Raw genomic sequence first — 12,801 nt, 5'->3', positions numbered from 1 at the left:
TCTGGGAAACCCACAGAGCAGCCGATGGAGTCACGAGCCTTGGGATTTGGATGAGCCAGGCTTTGGATGTTTCACAGCCACATTCCTGCCAATTACCATCTCAGCTTCAGAGAAGAAGGTTGCAATGGTTGAGCCCTGAATCCCAGGGCCTCAGTAGGGTTCCTCCCAGTCCCATGTGCAGACCCCCACAGTACCTGTCCCCTGTGTGGGACCTTTGAGTTCCCCTCCTTCTGGTTTCTCCCCTGGTCAGGGCTTGTTCTGTGCCCAGGATGATCTTCTCCATGGGGCCATACTGTGCATCTCTGCTTTAGACAGGGCAAGACTCCTGCCATGCCTTCAGGTGCATCCCAGCTTACAGCAGCCTCCCAGAAGCAGCTGCAAGGCACACAGCGGCTTGTGCAAGCCAGCCCAGTGGAGCTGAGTTTTAGGCCCTGGAGCTGGCTCTACCTCTGGAGCATCGCTGAAAAGCACTAAGTTATGCAGCCGTGGGCAGAGCTGCTCCTCAGCTCTCAGAAAGTTGTGTAATCTTGAACCGGGGGAGCAGCCATTCTTCTGTGGGTTTTCCCATCTTTCTTCAGCTCCCCAGCATCTGGGGCTGCATCTGCCTACCCAAAAAGGTGTGCACATAGACTGCAGAGGCTTCCCATGAAGCCCAGATCTAGGCGAGTTTCTTTTTGGCTATGCCATTGTTAGGGGTAAGCAACAGGATCAGCCTCAGCCCTTGGCACTGAGAGCAGCAGGGAATCTGTGTGTTCAACTTCAGCCCGTGCGGGAGCCCGGGCAGCACATTGACATCATGTCCACGGCCGGTTCCTGCTGGGGACCTGCCCGGGGACCTGCCCGAGCCCCTGCCCGCTGCGTGGCCTGCTCTGTGTGCCCGGTGGCTGTACTGTCCGAGCATGCTCACCCGGTCATGCACATTCTGCGCATCACTTTTCTTTTTGTTCCACCGAACCGTGTGCTCTGAGAGTGCGTGCAGCATGCCGTGTGATCTCGCCGACTTCCCATCCATCCCGCCCAGCGCTTCACATCGTCACGTGTGTCCGCCTTGCACCCACCTCTCAGGTTTGCTCTGCACATGCTGTTGTCGACTGCTTCTCAGTGGCACAGAGCTGTAACCGCTCTCCTCTCCCTCCTTGTCTCACTCGCAGGCATGCGCGACCACCCCCCCATCCCCGTGACGGACCTCGCCGACAACATCGACAGGCTGAAAGCCAACGACGGGCTCAAGTTCTCCCAGGAGTACGAGGTGAGCGTGAGAGCGGGGCGCGGGGGCAGAGCAGTGCTGGCCAGGACCCCCATGGAGAGGGCTGGAAGGCTGAGCTGTGCCTCCCCCGCACCAGTGTCGGCTGCTTGGGCCCTGAGCCAGGGCTGGGAGTCTGCCAGCTCTCCCTGCCAGCCCCAGAGCGGTGGGAACTCGCCTTGGGCAGTTGAAGCATGGCTTGTGCGGGGAGAAGGCCTGGCAGCTGAACACGCAGCAGCCCGCCATGCTCCCGCCATGGTTACAGTCTCAGGAGTGAATGGGAGCTCGTGTGTACCCGCCTGGGCTGCCGCCTTTTACTTGGTTCTGTTCTGCGAGGGCTGTTCTCTCTGCAGGCTGGCAGAGGTATTTCAGTCCACAGCATCTCGTGCCCCTTCACTTCTATCTGTATTCAAAGCTTTGCTTTTTACCCCTTCCACCGCTGCTTACAAACACACCTTTGCTTTTCATTCCTGCTTTCTTGACCTGTTCTCTCTCTGGACACTGCTGGACTGTGCAGGCATTGGCCTGTGCCATTTAGCATCTCTGCCACCAGAAACTGAGCGATTGTCCCACTACCCTGAAGCAGCCCCAGCTCCCCTGCCTGCATGGAGCTCTCTGCCTGTGCTCTGCAGTCCTGAGCTGCAAACTCCCCAGCGCTGCTGAATCACACACGCTCCTCCATACCTCTGGTGGAGCCCCCAGACAGGTCCTGTCCGCACCCACCACCAATGCTGCCTTTGCACACATACACAGGGGCAGGCGCTGGGTGTTTGGTGAACCCCCATCCTCTACTGCACCTCTCCCAGCTCTATCTCCTCTGTTGCCCTCCTTGCCAAGAGGATGCACATAAGGAGGGGAAGTGGCTGCCTCATCTTTATCACCATTCTCTGGGCTCGATGGTTAGGTTGAAAACTTATAAAGTCAGAGAAAGTTCCTCCACAGCTGTGAGAGCAGCAGTGACAGGATATATGTTTTCCTGTGCTTACACGCAGGACCCTCTTGAGCTGCAGGGGACTTGTAAATAAACCCCCCACTAGTATTAAAGAGGGAATAAATTTGAGAAGTGTCCTTTGCATGTGTTATCACTTCTGTTTGAATTGTTATCTGCCTGTGCCTGTGGCCTCCCCTTCCTGCAGCATACCTACACTGATTTATGAGATGAGATCAGAACATTTGCCCATGAGGTAGGATTATATATGCCAGGAAAGGGGAAGCAGATCTCTGTGCTGAGAAAGTAAGGGATAAATTCCAGCTAGTTCAAAGGCTATGCTGTGTGTATCTGAGGAAGACACAGAACTTGGTTTTGCTTCAGGATGCCAGGTCGAGAGCTTTGCCATCCCTTTGCTTACTGCTGTCTAGGCCAGAGGGAAGCTGAGCTTTTACCAGCTACAGCATTACATCGCAACTTGAGAGATGTTTCAGAGAGACAATGTGCTTCCTTTGCAGTTACCCATGTGTTCATGTATGCCCTGCCAGAGGTGCCAAGGTGTGCAGTCATATCTGCCTGTCTTGGGCTTTTTGTTACAAGTCCAGCTGAAATGTTAAGCGGGACTGCGCCTCTGCTGCGTGGCAGGGATGCAGCAGGATCCAGTGTCTCTGTGCTCCCATCCTCGCATTAGCCCTGCGTTGGTTGGAGCCCACAGTGTAATACTGAGCTGTGGGAACTGTTTTGGAAAAAATGAGCATTAAGTGAATTCTCTTAGCTGTTTTCATGAGCCTCTCTCATCTCATTTCTCTTTCTTTAGAATATCATGGCTGGTTGAGAGCACCAATCAGTTGTGCTTTTCATGTTGAAGCAGCTATTAAGTAGCTGATTGTTGCATGTAATTTTTTTTTTCCCTGGATTCTGCTGCGTTTGAGTCTTCATCAGCTAGAAATTACTAAACATGACAGGCTCATACAGTGTTTGATACTAGGATAGACCCTAAAGCAGAAGTGGTTGGCCCTTGTTGGCATATGGGGATCAGTATAGTCGTTTCCCATTTGAGATGCCAGTGAGAAAAACCCAGTGCTGAGATTGCAGAGGACGGCAGCTGCCTGTGCAGGATTGCTGCTGCCATGGGACTGCGCTCATCCTGGTCCCTGTGTACGCACATTTGGCATGGCGACAGCTCCCTTTGGGGCCTGCGGTGGGAGGGCTGGAGGGCAGGATGGGCACAGCATGTGCTGCTGAGTAAGGGAATCTGCAGCGTGGATGTGGAAATAGTGGAGGTGGGAGGGGAGCGGGGTGTGCAGCCCCTGCGGGAGCTTGTGCTTCCCAGCACGGGGAGAGGCGGAGAACCACGGCTCACTAAATTCTGTGCAATTGCAGTTATTAAGTGATTATACAGTCCCAGCACTCATCCTGGGAGTGAGTGAGCCCCAGACCTACACAGAGCTGAGTGACGGGTGACCCAGCACTTCAGAAAACGGAGGCCCTGACCCTGTTTCCCTATGGCATGGTAGTGCTGCCGGACTGGGCAGACCACAGCTGAGCAGGGGGAGCTGAGCCACGAAGGCATCACCGATGAACCCCCAAGGCCTGTTCACTGTTTAGTTGTGCTTTGGAGTAGTTGCATTTTAAGCATTTTTGCAGAGCAGCCTAACATCTCCAAAGGGTGCAGGGCTGTTTATAGATGGTTCAGGTTCCAGGACCGGCGGCACCCCAGGCAGGGAGCAAATATTTAACAGCACTTTTAACCATCTGCCTAGAGCCGTCAGTCTGGCGCTCGCCTTGGTTGTGCAAGCAATAGCAGGGTAGCCTAAACACAGGTGACACAAAACAAGACCTGTCAGCACCTCCCCACACACCTGGAAAGGGAACAGGGAGAGTGGCAGAGATTCCTCGGAGCCGGCTGGCCTCCGTTCCCACAGGTCAGAGAACAAATAATATTGCTCATGCCAGTTTGCCAGCCCGCGTGGCCTGTGCAACAAAGAGGCACGGAGAGAGCTGAGCGTTGGCTGCAGCGACAGCAGGGTCCCGAGCTGTGGGTTAGCCTGCACCCCGGCGGGCAGCGACTGATCCCAGCTGGACCCGCTGGTCCCCCTGGTGCGACAGGAGGGGCTGAGCTGTGGATGCTGAGAGCTGAGCCAGCTCTGCCATGGGGCACAGTGCAGCCCCACCACGCAGCAGGGCGGGGGGGAGCAGAGTGCGAGGGTCTGGCAGCAGCTCCTGGCCTGGCCGCACCAGGAGAGTATTTCATTTTTAGTGTACAGTGAGAGCTACGGTGAATTTACAGTGTGGCATTAATGGAATTAAATTAGTTGAAGGGAAGCTGAGCCTCTTAATTATTTATCTGCGGGCTGTGGCAGGCGCTGCAGCTGTGTTGGAGCTCCTCCTGTGGGCCACCTGCCCATGCTGCAGCCTGTGGACATGGGGCAGGATCTCGCTTTTGGATGAGCGGTACCCACACTGTTCCAAACAGGTGTGCACACACGCACCACAGCTCGCACGTTCACTGTGGGATCCAGCAAGCTGAGCGTTGCTGTCCCCTTTGTTGCTATGAGCAAAAGCGAGACAAGACTCGTTCCAACCAGGGTGGGTTCCTGCTCTCTAGTGGCTGCTGCCGTTTCTGGGCTAGATCCTGCACCCCATTCCCAGGGGAAAACTTTTCCCTTACATCCAAAGTGCCACTTGTGGCTATTGCCCCTCGTGCCCAGTCCCTTTGGGATGTCTCTCCAGTGGATGGCCCCCAAGAGTGGCGCAGGCTGGAGGTGATGCGAGCTAGGCAGCATGCTGCTGCCCGGCAGGTTAGTCCTTGATCATCTTTAGGTTGCACATGAGATTTGACTGTGCTTCTGCTTCCCAGTGCAGTGGGGAGGCTGCAGCCCCTTACCCACAGTTTTGTATGGAGAGAAACATTGCTGGCCTGCCCAAACCCCATGTTCGCTTGCATTTCCCTTAAAGCCACCAAGGGCATTCCATCTCCCATGCCTGCAGCCCTGGCAAGGCAGCTTAGAAGTGCTTGGGTCCCTGGGGCTGGTGACCCCAGGAGGTGCTGGACTCGGGGTCCAGGTGGCACCCAGGGAGCCGCACGTTGCGGGTTTAATGGGAAATCGGGAAGCTGCCTGGCAGGCACGCAGCACTCACGTTCCGGTAATAAGAATAATAAGGCTGAAGCGCTGCCAGTGATTGATTCAGGAGCGCATTATGCCCTCATTTGAGACACGGTGCAGATTGACAGTGGTCAATGCCTGTGCTAATGCAGCTGATTTCACAGGAGGCTGGGAAGAGCCCGCAGCCTGAATACCTTCCCCTCTCCTTGCCCTTGTGCAGCCACCTGGGCTACTGAGCAGCACCAGACCATGGCCACCAGCTCCTGTGCTGCCGCAGCTGGGGACAGCTGAGCTGCCCCAGGTCTGCCTGCCCAGGCTGGCCAGCAACAGAGGCAGCTGCAGGAACCCTGCATGCAGAGGGATTTTGGAGCTGCACTGAGGAAGGGGAGCAGGAAACCCAAGGCAAACCATATCTAAGAGACAAACGGGCACTCAGGGTTGTTTTCAAGGCATTTGTGAAGTGCTCTCAAGTCTGTCGAGGAAAGAGCCTTTTTCTCCAATTGCATTTCAATGGTCTGGCCCTGTCTTTATGCTGATGGCAGTAGCAGCAGGGATCCCTGAACTGCTCTGGAGAGATTGCTCCTGCACTTCCGTGCTGGGAAGGAGGAGTTTCACTAATTGGGCTTTTCCTTAATTTGTACTTGCTGTCTTACAACATCTCCCCTGTCACTTTAAAGCAAAGCAAACTGAAAGTCATGGTGCTTTTAAGTTTGTTCCTGGCTCATTTCCTTCCAGTTTCTCAGCCCTTCTGCTTTCTAGGAAGAATGAGTTGAAAGTGTTTCTCTGATCAGGTTTGGGGATGGAGCAGTGATTCCCATGAGCCCCAGAAAGGACCAAGAGCAGACTCCCAGTGCCCAGGCAGTTGTGGAGCAAGGTGGGGGGACAAGGCCATGCTGCCATAGTCAGGGGCTTCAGAGCATCGTATGGAGATAGGACAAGACTTGCCAACCACCACTTCATGTAAGGGCTTCAACTGCTCTACAAGCAGCCCATCATCCTCCCATTTATTTACTCATTTGTTTGCCTTAAAGGGGGGAACAGGTGTACATTAATTCATCACCAGAGTTTAAATTAAATCATTTTACTTCTAAATGAGTCGCTAATTTGCAGGAGTATTTAATTAGAGCCTCTTTGCACTCAGGTGCTGTATTACTTCTGACTTTCTCACCTGTTTGCCCTCTTAAGAGGCTGATGATGATTAGACCATTTCTGCACATCCTCGTTGCACATCAAAGCAATTAACCCTAACGGCAACACCTTGATGCTGCTCCTGGGTTCTGGGGGCTCTTGGCAGCCCTGTCTCCCCCAGGGAAATAACCCTTTCCACTGCTGTGGCAGGAGGCACGCTTGCTGTGCCAAGCACACTGCACCCCACAGCTCGGGCAGCCCTGCAGCGTTTTGGCAGTGTTTTGCAGTGCAGATTGGGCGTGAATGACTGCACTGAGCTTTCACTGCCTCCGCTGCTGGGGCAGGACTCGTTCCAGCACCCACCTGTGCCCAGCGCTGAGCGAGTGTTCGCAGAGTACATACAGGGCTGGTGCTTGCTTGTGTTGCTCCTCAGTAGCGAGAAAATGCTCACTTGTACTTTCAGGGCCAGTCTCAGCTCCACCACCAGCTAGACAGCTCTCTGCATGGGCTGTCTGTGCAGATTAAGGCCACCTTTTTTGAAAAAGTGTTATTTATGTCTCTAATAGGGTTTGGTGGATTTTCCTCCTTAGTTTGTCTATTTGTGGTTCTCTTTCAGCGTGCTCAAGATTGACTAGGTTGGTATCAAAACCCCTCTCACTCATCTCTACTTCAAACAGAGAAGTCCTTACACATTTTGTTCCTTTTACTTTTTCATGCCTTTGATCATTTCTACTGTCCTTCTCCTGTTCAGCCCCACTATTAGGTGGGCAGCAGTCATCTCTGCCACACAGCTGAGGGAGGAGAGCCTCCAAAGAGCTGATTCAGTGAGCAGCATATCCTGAAAACAAAATGAAGGTGCCTGGATGAAATTAAGTGCCCCAGAGAGCTGTGGGCTATGCTGGGACGTCTCTGTGCCTGGGCAGAGCAGTGTGCCGGGGCTGCGGCGGCCGAGCCCGTGGGTTTCCAACCAGAAGCTGTGCTTGCGGTCTCCACTCCCACCATCCCTGCTGCAGTGCCTCTGAGCGCTGCCGCTGCCTGCTTATTACACTGATAATAGAAAATTACAGGTTTTCTGTAGGAAATGTCTATTTACATCCTACATTTCCCAAACTACCTATTAGCATTGCTGTGATGTCATATCCTCCCGCGCGTTTTCGTCAGCGCTGGGCTCTCCTGCCTGCGGGGCGGGCTGGCAGCATGGGCCATACCTGGGGACGGGCGGTGGGCACCTGGCACAGCGCTGGCCCCTGCCCCGCATGTGCCGCAAAGCCCTCGGGGCTGGTGCAGCGATGCAGGCAGCACCTGCGCTCCATACCTGAGCTGGGCCCCTGCGCCTGCTGCTGGCTGCTTGGGCAGTGCCTGCTCAGCAGCGCAGGAAATGAGGGGACAGCGATGGATGTCACCTTGTGCACAGATGGTGGTTGATGGGGCTGAGCCGAGGGATTGTGAGGGCTGTCCAGGTCAGCCCAGTCAGGGAGCGGTGCTTCCCAGCTCAGCCTTTTGCTCACACTGATCCAAAGCTGACAGACTGGCGGGCGTTTTACTGCCCAAGACACCTTCTGACATGGCTCTCTGCCAAGCGGTGAAAGCACATGCCTACAGAGATAACAACGTGTGGTGCTTCCCCTGGGCAGTTTGCTCAATATTTTTGCCTGGGGGCCAGCAAAGCTTCGGGGACCCTGAGCTGGAGTGTGATTTTAAGAAGGCTAAGGGTGTATTGGTCATTTTGGTGGAGGTGGGGATTGTTCATGGGATGACTGATTCCTGCTGCAGCTGCCTGCCCCGGGCTTGCCCAGGGCTGCATGTGCAGAGCAAGTCCCTGCATGAGGCAGATGTCTTATCTGGGTGCCTCACAGATCTCTCAGTCAAAGATGCCATCCCGTCTCTAAGGCATGCTTTGGGGATGGTCTTTTTTCACCTTGTTTTGTGCACTGACAAAGGTGACAGGAAAGGCTTTGGGAAGGGGCTGCCTGGCCATGGAGGAGCCATGCGCCAGGGACACCAGCACATGGCTCGTGGGAGAAGCATTGGGAGTGCGGGGCCGGGAGGCGGGTGGGATCAGGATGTGTGCTCTTCAGGCGGTTGCATAGCGTGCAGGCCTTTGGCCAAGATTTATAACCACGTCTTGTCTCCAGGTTTATAGTTCCTTGTCACTCTATTAACTCAAACGAGAGATGTTTACATTGCATAAGTAGCTGGAGCAGTGAATAGTAACCTATCAATTTTCATGACTACTCCCTGGCAAAAGCTCATCAGCTGTCTTGCAGGACACTAATACTCAAAGCTCCTGGGGCACAAGACACCCAGGGCTTGCTGTATTTCAGCAGACTGCAGCTCAACAGCTAATAAAACCGCTAGGTCAAGAACTGCGCAGTCAGGTCTCTGTGGAATCCTGGCATAAGACCAAATTTCTGCTGATGGGTAGCTCCTGAAAGGATGAACACTCCGTGAGAATGGAGGTGAAGGCTCATCTGCAGCAGGCTGCCCCATTGTGAGGGGCTGCTTTGCCTGCAGGTCACGAGGGGCAGGTCCCACTGGGGACTGGGTTTTGGCGTGGCTTGACACTGCTGCTGGGGACACCCACAGAAACTGCGTCTGTCCTGGGGAGAGGTGTGCAGAGAAATCCAGATTTCCTGACTGAAATGCATGTGTGCTGCAGCGTCCTGCTGTGCTGTAACCCCTCCTGACTCCCTCCCTCTCTTTCTCTCCACAGTCCATTGATCCAGGGCAGCAGTTCACCTGGGAGAACTCCAACCTGGAAGTGAACAAACCGAAAAACCGCTATGCAAACGTGATCGCCTACGACCACTCCCGTGTCATCCTGACCTCCATCGATGGTAAGAGCGACTCCAGAGTGGGCACCCCAGTAAATGGCTGAACGTGGCTGAACAGGGGACCATCCCTTTCCGCATTCTCATCAAGCATGGGCAGACACCTAGAAACATCTGGCATCAGCATGAGCAAATGTGTGTTGCAGCTGGCAAGAAGAGAGGAAGGGCTCTGCAGATCTGCCCCTGTTTCCCCAGTATCCTCAGAACAGTGTGTACCATGTAGTTGCTTCTTGCTACTGCTGATGCCAGCAGAGATGTCTGTACCAGCAGCCTCTCTTCTCAGGGCTGGCCCTGCTGTGTAACTTCAGCTGCCTTCCTTGTCCATGGTGGGACATGGCACTGTTAGCCCTATCACCCTCTGTCCCAAAACGACTGCAGAGCCGGTATCTTCCTCTGGGACCTATTGGTGTTTGCTCCCCAAGTGCATGCCCAGAGCTGCACAGGATGAGGGGTGCCCCTTCTCCTGGGACATCAGGCTCCACATGTCCCTGTGCTCCATGGGAGATGCATCAGACCCTGGTGTTCATAGCACTGACCCCCATGGCTCCATGAACCAGCCCCACATCTCTGGAGTTTGGGCAAATACGTGCTTTTAGTGCCTGCTTTGCAGTCCCCTTGCACACAGAGGAGCTGTAGCCCAGGCACCAAAGCCCAGGCTCACCCATTCCCACTGCTTTACAGATCAGCACCCAGCTCTGCACACCAGAACTGAGCCCGCTCGTGGGGGCCGAGGAGGATGTCACTACTTCAATGCACCCCTGCTTGGGGAAGAGACTGGGATCTGGCTTTTTGTACGGGTGGCCCTGCAGTCCCTCGGTCCTTTTTCTTGGGATGGAAGGGTCTTTTTAATGCTAATGTACCACTCATCCTCTGGGGGAGGAGGAGGAGCCAAATCCAAGCAGTCCCTCACAGTAAGACCTGTTAGCAGCAGCAGCTTTGAGAGAGCCTGGCTTGCCTGATCGTGGGCAAACCCTGTAGGGTAAGCACATGAGGGAATCCCTGTTTTGCAGCCTGACTCAGCTGCTGTAAGTAGCGTCTGTGTCTTCCTGGGAACCGTTCCCAAAGCGCCCCGCCAGGTCCCTGTCACCCATGCCAAGGCAGCCAGGCGCTGCACTCCCGCTGCTGCTGCTCCCCCGGGGCTGCCGGTGCTTTGTGTCTGCTGGGGACTGCTGGGGCTGTAGAAAATTCCCCAGGACAGAAGGGAGGGAGGGAGACCCCAGCTTTATTTCCTTCTTCTAATGAAATGCGGATGTGCTCTCCTTGGGAGATGAGGAGATTCCTGCTGCGTTCCCTCCCTGCAGCCTGGGCAGCCCATGCTGAGCAGGGCTTGGGAACACAGCTCCAGGCCTCAGCTTTGCTGCATTTATTTAAGTAACTGTGTGTTTGCATTTTAAAGGCCTTTACAAGAAATTCCTGTACTTAAAGTGGTGGAGGCAGAGTGAGAGCTGGAGCTCCCAGCAGGCAGCAGAGAGGGTGCTACATTGAGGAGGGTTTTGGTGGTGGCGGGAGGAAGGTCTCTGGCTCCTCTGGGGTACTCGTCCCTGCAGGAGGAGTGGGAGGACACCCCTGCCTGACACCCATAGCTGACAGAGACAAACTAATGAAGCAACCTCATTTTTAAAAGGTGCTGTAGGACCATAACAAATAGCTGGTGGATTTAAGACAATTATTTCAATTAGTTGCTTGGGGCCAAATAAGCTCCTTAACATTCCTGACTGTGAATTTCCCTTTGTGTGCGGGTGGCAGCTGTCTCTCTGCTTTGGTGCTGCCTGCTTGTTGCATTGATGAGGCAGTTACAAAGGGTTCTTCTTGGTTCAGGCACCCCATCCCGATCCTTTGCAGGATCCCTGGGAGAGATTCTGGCATCACCCTGTAAAGGTGACTTGTCAAGAGCCTTGTGAATGTGCCGGCCTCTTCCTCTGCCTGCAAGGCCCTGCACAGTGATAGGCACAGGGTCACGGGCTGCCCGTGGAGTAACGCTTCTCTCTCTTTCTCTGCAGGGGTCCCAGGCAGCGATTACATCAATGCCAATTACATTGACGGGTATCGGAAGCAGAACGCCTACATCGCCACGCAGGGACCTCTGCCAGAAACCCTCAGTGACTTCTGGAGAATGGTGTGGGAACAGAGAACGGCAACTATAGTCATGATGACCAGGCTGGAGGAGAAGTCCAGGGTACAGTGTGTGCTGCTTCTTTTTTGGATCTGGTGGTGAGCGCAGGAGAGAGGGATGGGAACACGTCACAGCGTAAGGGCATCCAGGGAGAGGCAGGCACCCCAGCAACAAGTGCCTTGTGAGTGTATCCCTTTGGGGCAAATGAGTGGCAAAACCTCCTGTCACTGTGCTGCTCATTAGCCTCTGCCTTGCCTGCGTGTCTGCATGCACACCCATCCTTTCGCTGCCCACATCACTCCTGCGGAAGGGAGAAAGGAAAGCTCTGAGGTGGGGAGGGCTGACAGTCCCCAAAAGCCTGGGGGCTGTGCCCCAGAAGCTGAGAAGCTGCAATGGGTAGGTGATATCGGCAGCATCCTGCAGCCTGACAAGACCCTGGCGTCTCTGGCGACGCAGAGGAATGGCTGACGGGGTCTCATCACAATAACAAGACTAATTTGTGCCTTGTCCAATGACAACATGTATAAACAATCAGCTCTGACTGCCAAGATTAGATATTCTGATGTAATAAAGGCAAAGCTGCCTGCAAACTATGGGGAAGGCATGAGGTGGAGAGGAAGGAGCAGGAGCCCTTGCAGCGGATGGTGCTTATGGTGTCTTGTGGCAGAGGTTCTTACTCGCCCCTTAAGCCGGAGTTCATAAGCTGTGACCAAAGCGCTCCCGTGCCCAGATGCACCCTTTGGGCAAAGCCCGCCCAAGCAGGAGGCAGCTTCTGCCTCGTGATTCAGTTTGTTCCTGAAAGTAAAATTTTAGTGATGAGCATTTGTGCTTGCAGAATATTTTAGTGTTGCCATGCCAACGGCAGGAGAAGGGGCTGTGCACTGAAGCTGTGAAGCGCTGGTTATTTTTAGCCCAATAAGCTTGTTTCTAGAGAAGCAGAAACTGTCAAGTTTGGGTTTAGTTAGAACTTTTGCCTGCCTGCTCTCCCTCTGTTTCAAAGCTTTAGCACTGAAATGCTCACAGGGGTGTCCTAGCCCACAGTGGCTGGGAAGAAGCAGCTGGAATAACCGATCACCGTGGCAAAACAGATCTGCTTTTCCTGCATATACAAAAATAGGCTTTGTTCGTGGGCTTCCCCAGCTCTAGAAATGCCCTACAGCCTTCAGGGAAAAGCAGTGTTCCTTGGAGACAAGCTGCCTCTAGAGATGCAGCCCCAGCTTTGCAGCGTGCAGCCCTGCCTGCTCTGCCCGATGGCCACCATCGCCCACCCCAGCCCAAACAGGGAGGTGATTTAACCTGACCAGTCATGCAGCTCAGGGCTTGGCACATGGGCTGAGCAAGATCCAAAGCTGCTGATCAGCTGCTCTCTGCAGCTGGGGGTCATGTAGGGACTTCTTTGTGCCTTCACATTTCAGTGGTGGAACGTATATTTGAAGTACGAGGAAAAGCCC

General features: G+C 54.3%; 1 protein-coding gene across 16 annotated transcripts in view; it reads left to right on the top strand.

Moving 5' to 3' along the window:
* Positions 1 to 12,801, top strand: part of PTPRF (protein tyrosine phosphatase receptor type F) — a 384,319-nt gene that overhangs the window by 356,286 nt on the left and 15,232 nt on the right. For all 16 annotated transcript variants that reach the window (XM_071809940.1, XM_065842623.2, XM_065842624.2 and 13 more), the window contains 3 exons: positions 1,152 to 1,249; positions 9,120 to 9,243; positions 11,238 to 11,413. In XM_071809940.1, coding sequence (XP_071666041.1) covers positions 1,152 to 1,249; positions 9,120 to 9,243; positions 11,238 to 11,413 — 398 coding nt within the window. The remainder of the gene's footprint in view (positions 1 to 1,151; positions 1,250 to 9,119; positions 9,244 to 11,237; positions 11,414 to 12,801) is intronic.

This window comes from Patagioenas fasciata, chromosome 6 (genome assembly GCF_037038585.1).
Source record: "Patagioenas fasciata isolate bPatFas1 chromosome 6, bPatFas1.hap1, whole genome shotgun sequence".
In the NCBI taxonomy this organism is placed as follows: domain Eukaryota; kingdom Metazoa; phylum Chordata; class Aves; order Columbiformes; family Columbidae; genus Patagioenas; species Patagioenas fasciata.
The sequence above is the reverse complement of the archived record's forward strand: the minus strand, read 5'-3'. Positions and strand labels throughout refer to the sequence as shown.